The sequence below is a fragment of the Galeopterus variegatus genome, unplaced genomic scaffold (genome assembly GCF_000696425.1).
Source record: "Galeopterus variegatus unplaced genomic scaffold, G_variegatus-3.0.2 Scaffold9558, whole genome shotgun sequence".
In the NCBI taxonomy this organism is placed as follows: Eukaryota; Metazoa; Chordata; class Mammalia; order Dermoptera; family Cynocephalidae; genus Galeopterus; species Galeopterus variegatus.
In genome coordinates this window covers 13,180-19,952 of record NW_007735669.1, presented here as the reverse complement: position 1 = coordinate 19,952, position 6,773 = coordinate 13,180, and the positions used below count along the sequence as shown (strand labels likewise).

General features: G+C 43.1%; 1 protein-coding gene across 1 annotated transcript in view; it reads right to left on the bottom strand.

Annotated features, from left to right (window-relative positions):
• Window positions 1-6,773, bottom strand: part of LOC103609384 (histone-lysine N-methyltransferase SMYD1) — a 23,457-nt gene that overhangs the window by 4,338 nt on the left and 12,346 nt on the right. Inside the window, exon 5 of the mRNA XM_008593710.1 lies at window positions 2,882-2,974. Within this exon, the coding sequence (XP_008591932.1) occupies window positions 2,882-2,974 (93 nt within the window). The remainder of the gene's footprint in view (window positions 1-2,881; window positions 2,975-6,773) is intronic.

The following is a 6,773-nucleotide window of genomic DNA, read 5'->3' as shown; positions in this document are numbered from 1 at the left end:
CTTCCTCGGGGTGAAAGACGACCCCAAGGTACACAGAGCCCTGCTGTGGGGTGTTCGTGGCCATCAAGGAGCCAGTCAAGAGGGGATTCCACAGCTAATCAATATGCTTCTGCCCAATGCCTTCCCAGAGGACCAGCCTCTAACCATTGGGGAGGTGGCATGGTGTGGTGGCTAGTGCAGTACTAGTGTCCTGGCACCACCACTTGCCGGGTGCTTGCATTTGGGGAAGCCATTGAGTTTTCTCTTCGGTAAAATAGGAATAATGGTCCCAGTACAAGGGGTTGTTACAAGGACTAAACAAGATGATGTATGTAAAGGGACCAGCATATAGAGTAGACGCTCGGCAAATTTTGGTTCCTCCTCCTGCCCCTTTACAGGTTAAGGAATGCTGAGAATTTCAGATATCGCGATGAGACTGGCAAAGGAGTTTGCTGTCTGGTCATTATAAAGATACTCCTATGGAGACTGGGCAATGTTTAGCTTGGTTGATGTCCTTTACTCCCTAGCAGCTGTTGCTGCTGAGTCCTCTGAGCAGCAGAGCACCAGAGGAAGGCTTGCTGAGGGGACGTAGGAGCTCAGCTGAGCTGGGAGGGAAGCTGAGCTGCCAGGTGTCAGAGTAGCTGATGAAAGCAGCAAGCTGAAAAGGAGAGTGGAGTCTGTAATCACTTACTACAATAGTGTAAGCAAGAAGCTAAAACCGGAGAAAGTGTCGCCTCCCCTGGTCCATTTCCTCCCATGGAGCAGTGCACCAGCGAGGGTCAGGTGGATCAGCACAGGTATGGGGGCATCTCACTGTTGAGGGAGCCCCAACAAAGCCTCCAGCAGCTTTACAGACCTAGGGTTGGAGGGAAGTAGAGGGTGAAGTGCTAGGGATGGAAAAGTACTGGGTACCAAGTCAGAGTGGGGAAAAGTGTCTTCAAGGCTTCGCCCTCTTCCTTCCATAAGGAGGCCTCAGCAGAGGTGCTGAGGAGGACCTTAGCCCAAGGTGTCAGATAAAGAGACCCAAGAATGAAGGTGCCCAGGCCAGGAATGCAACTATGTGAAGAGCATGACCACACAGGGAAGCCTAATTTCTTGACTGCATCGTGCACTGTCTCCCTCCCCGCCACCCTCCCAGACAGCCATGCACTGGCTGTGCACCAGGTCTGGTGGACGAGGGCAGCTTTCTGCTGAGGCCTGCCAGGTAAAGCCTTTGTCATTGCCTGTGGCAGGGCCTGAGAAATCACACATAGGTTTTTAATCAGGAGCCAGACTTTCAGGGGAGGTTAACTGAGCATTTCTATAAAACTGACAGTCTACTAGTGTATTTAATATACAAATACTTAAATGTACTTCTAAACTAACTTCCACATCCTATATGAGGAAACAGGCCCAAAAGGAAAACATTTGCCCAAGCTCAGACATGGAGGCCCAAAGACAGAACTAGAACACAAGCCTCCGACTTCTTTTCCCAGTATTCTTTCTCCTACGTTATAGTGGCTTTTTTATGCCTTAGGATGCACTTGCTTTTAAAAAGATATACTCAATCTTTTTCTCCACAATTTTTTAGGATGAGTTGTTTTTATTTTGAGTTATTTATTTATAAATAACTATTTATAAATTGGTTTAGAGAAAACCAATTTGATTTAAAAACCAATAGGAAGCTTTTGCTTTGAAACCGGGTAGGTTCAAGCACAAACCATAGATCTTTTATATCAAGAGAGATGCCAACTCTGCAATTTAGGCTGGAAGACAGGAGCATATTGAGAAGACCTAGGAACTGAAGACCACATATTACCTATGGAAGTATTGGAAACTGCCAGGTAAACATCAAAAGATTTAGAAAAATTACTACATGATGGTTTAACTTTAGAAGGGAGAAAAGAGTGTCTGGGCTATTAACAAAATAATTAATTGGTGTTGGGAGCAAGTTATGAAACAAACACTCAGGGCCAGGCTCCAGGAGGGAAGGCTGCTGGCTCGCAAAGAAGACATGTTATCCCACAGGTTCTGAAGGTCCGGGGTGGGGGGACACAGTGATGACTTTTCTCTGTAGCACCTATGACACTGCACTCCTGCCTCATGCATACATGCTAGTATAGACTGTCTGGAATACAGGAACTTTGATTCTATGAAAAGGATGTTGTTCCTATAAAGAACATGTTAATCCTTGGGTCCCAACTGCTTTGTCTCCTGTCCTGGGAGGGCTGTCTGCCAATTTCACTACCTTAGGCATTTTCGACCTGTTGGTCACAGCCTCCTCTCCTACTTCTGTCTGTATGGAGACGGACTATGCTTGCCCATGCCTGTGTGAGCATGGGTCTGTGTTTGTGTGAGTGTGTATATCCCTTTTAATTTTCATAAATGGTAGTGCACACAGTGTTATGGGTTGAATTGTATCCCCCCAAAATTCACATGTTGAACTCCTATCCCCCACAGAACCTCAGAATGTGACNAAGGTGATGCTAGTGTACAGGCAGATGAGAATCTCTGGTGCTTTGACAGCCAAGGTTGAATGCTCCATTGGTAGAGACTGGAAACCACAGCAGCACATGAGTCAGTTAGGAGAAAGCAAACAACCCACTCCCAGCATGTCCCACCGCCATCTCCATTCCTCCATCTCTGGTGCCAGCCTTAGATTTCATAGGTGCCCCAGGGCCATTTTCAGGCTGCGTTTGCTCTCCTCAGACCCAGTTTCAGTGGGTTAAACAGTCGCTGAGAACACATTCCTCAGAGGTGCTCAAGGTTTAAGGTCAAGAAGAGTAATGGCTTCAACCAAGGGACATCTTCCAGAAAAACAACCTGCTTGGTGCCTCCCCATCCTCACCCCACTTCCCTCCCTTACTGGACAGCCTTTCCACCCTTCTCCTCACCCCCATCCCCTATAAAAGTGAGTTCTTACCTCATGATACAGACCCTCAGAGCGAGCCTTGTCTATTTTTTCCAGTGTATCCTTGGAGAATTGTATCATCTCCTTCACCACTTCCTTGGAGGGCTGGGAAAGGAAGAGAGACTGAGCTGGAGACCCCTTCACAAGGCAACCCATTCTGTCTCTAAAGAGCTGTCATCTTTGACATTCAATGTGGTACAAGATTGATGGTTCCTCGTTCTGCATGACTCATTTCTGCAACGCTGTTTACGATCCTTATAGCTTTTCGGTTCCCTCATTACGCTTCTGACACATATTGTGTTTTCTGTTCACCAGCTCCCAGAGACTTTCTGGCAGCCAATCGACCCCTGTCTGCTCATTCCTGGGCCTTTGGATTCCAGAGCAGAACCTGACATTGATCCCTCTTGTGTCTTCTCTGTCATTTTGGATACTGATTCTATCATCTGAAATATTTGCCACTCTTCTTCTTTGCTTCAAGTCAACCACACATCCCACAGGTCTGCCCTGGCATCTTTGTCTTCATTCAAGTCAATGACTTAAATACTAACCAGCACAGGGCTGAAGATAGAGCCCAAGGATTTGACCCAAAAATCATACTCCAGTTTGCCACTGCATTTCATTAGGGCCCTTGACACAATGTAGTTCTTCAAACCCTACCAAGTGTCTTAGCATCCAGTCCATGTTTCCTTATCTTGACCAAAAGCACATCATGAGAACATTTGTGATCTGTCTCTGTGAAATCTAGACTCATTAGGCTTACTGCATTTGCCTAAGCAGTCTAGTGCCCTTGTGCCCCCAAAAATGAGGTTTTGACACTTGAGGCAAAGAAATACCATAACAAGCCAGTTCCCATGAGAACACCATAATTTTGAAGAAAAAGTGCCAAATTTCTCAATGTCCAAAGGAAAAGTTTACTTGATATGCTTATTCATATCAGAGGCTCTCTTCTGAGACTTTATTATTTTTTTTCTTTTTGCTTAAGCAAATCTTATATAACTTTTTTCCAAAATGAAAATAAATTTATTATCTATTCTGACTGTAAAATTGACATATGCAAGCTGTGAAAAATTAAAACAATATGAAAAAGTATGGAGAAGAAAGTAAAAATTCCCAAGACCCACCCAAAGATGGTCAGAGTTAGCAACTGGGGGAATATTTTCCTATGTATACTGTATTAATCTGTTTTTGGTATTTATAACAAAATATCTGAAACTGGGTGATTTATAAAGAAAACAAAATTTATTGCTTAAGTTTCTGAAGTTGGGAAGCCCAAAGCCCATCTGGTGGTGGTGACAGTGACCCAGGGGTCTCACGCTGCAAAATGGTGGAAGCAGAGAGAGAGAGAGACAGACTCTCTTTTTCTTTTAAAGCCCTCAGAACCACACCCCTGACCACCATTTTTAATCTGTTCACTACTCCATCATCCTACAATCCAATCACCTCTTCAAGGCTCCACCTTTCAATTACCATAATAGGATTTCCCACTCTCTTAACAGTCACAGTGGGAGCTAAGTTTCTAATACATAAAACTGGGGGGACACAATTCAAGCTTCAATGAGTTTTGGGGGGACATAATTCGATCCACAACATATACATACAAGAATAACATTTAAAATATTTAACAACTTGTATAGGAAAGGCACTAACTAATCAGAACACAGACATTGACAATCAACAACAAGTATGTCTATGACGGCCTTACCATGTGAGTAGCAGCTGAATCTCAGTCCTATGTGTGTGTACACATGCATGTGTATGTACATGACAATAGGATCAATTTTTTTTTCTAATTGGAATGATACCATATTTCTGTCCATAGCATGTTTTTTCCTCATTTTATTATAGACATTCTTCCATATCAATAGAAAATATCTATGTCATCATTTTTAATAAATATAGAGTTTTCCACTATATGAAGCTAGAATAATTTATTTTCCATTTCTCTGCTTGCCCAATTTTTTTACTGTAAAGAATTGGGCTTTACAGCTCCCTTCAGACACATTGCTTTGTGAGGTTCCCTCAGTAAACTACCAAAAAGTAACAAGAGGATAGACTTTGTCCCAGTGCCAATATACCCCCCTCTGTGGATGAAGATCATCTTCCCTCAGTCTCCCAGCTGTCCTGGGCCACTTCTGCAGTGGATGTCCATCCATCTTTCATATGAGAGGCCTTGGCTGGGACCGTTTGCCCAGGATTGGGATCTTCTAAGGAAAGGGGCATTTGTTCTTCTACCCACCTCACCTGCTTTGGCTTCTACAGAGTTCTTGACTGTACCTACACTTTTGGCTCCCTTCGTTTCCTTATTCTTCTGTATCTGGGCCTCCCTGGAATTCCGTGTGTCTATCTGTACTTGTCCCATGGCCTGACCCACACAGGTGATGCACTCATCGATGCTCTGACTTCTGCATGCAGATCTACCTCCTTGCTTAACCTTTGCCTTGACCTTTGATTTAGCTGAGATTTCTGGCTTCTGGCTGCCTTCCTGCCCGCTACCTAGCCTCAGAGCATTCTTTAGCCTTCTGTGAACTCAAATCCTGACTGTTCCAGACAAGTCATTTCAGTATGTGTCTGCTTTGCTAAGCCCACCTTAATCAAGTACATTAACAAGAGGGGGTCCATGTCTTGCCTGGTTGTACAGAGTTCTGTGACTGGTGGCCCAGAGGTGAACCACCAACCTGTCAAACTTACGTTTTTAGTTTCATCTATAGCTTGTTGCCCAAGTAGCAACTCATAAAATCAACGTCCAGTTTATGACCACTAGTCTCTTATCTACTGTAAGTTCCATGATCTTTAAAACTCAAAATTCTTAGTGACTCTTCTGGAGTAGTCAATAGTCAGCTTGTAGGGTAGATTTGGGGAATACCAAGTGGTTACATGTTAATAAAAGTCTTGCTCAATTTGGTGATATGAATTAAGAGCGTCACTTTAAGCTCTGGAAGTGAACAAATTTTTCTAAAGAAGGCAACTTCCAAGACTCCCCAAACAACCTTGCAGGAAGGTTGTTAATTAGTAAATGCAACGTGTGATCAATCTATTCTGAGAAAGAAACAAGCAGGCTCTGCTTTCCACATTAAAGCCAGGAACCATCTGACTCGCAGACAGGATTTAGGGAACCTCAGCAGTGAAAGCCTAACCTCTCTGGGAGCATCAGAATAAATAGAAAACAAGGAGGAACAGGAAGGGAGGATCCAAAGGAGGAGGGGAGGGAGTAAGAGGAGTATTGGTTCCCCACACTTGAAAAATTGGCACATTCTGTGTGAAAACCATGGGTGGAGGCTAAAGATAGAAAAAGAAAACCTAAGCAGTCTAAACAAAGACAGTCCAGAAGTATGACTGAGGGAAATGTTATAAATGTTGATGTTACTTTCTCACTTTTAAAAACATTTGGTTTTTATTTCCATCTAGATTCATATATACCTAAGTTAAGGAGCTAGGAAAGATATTGATGCCAATGGAAGGTTTGAGGCTGGTGTACTGAGGAGAGACGTATCAGGTTGGGATAGAACATTATGCGGAAAAAAAAGAAAAACAACTGTGATGACATTGTGGATAGTCCCGCTTGAAGGAACCATTGATAAGTTAGTCTAATTTCCCATTTTACAGATGAGGAAACAGGCCCAAAAGGAAAACATTTGCCCAAGCTCAGACATGGAGGCCCAAAGACAGAACTAGAACACAAGCCTCCGACTTCTTTTCCCAGTATTCTTTCTCCTACGTTATAGTGGCTTTTTTATGCCTTAGGATGCACTTGCTTTTAAAAAGATATACTCAATCTTTTTCTCCACAATTTTTTAGGATGAGTTGTTTTTATTTTGAGTTATTTATTTATAAATAACTATTTATAAATTGGTTTAGAGAAAACCAATTTGATTTAAAAACCAATAGGAAGCTTTTGCTTTGAAAC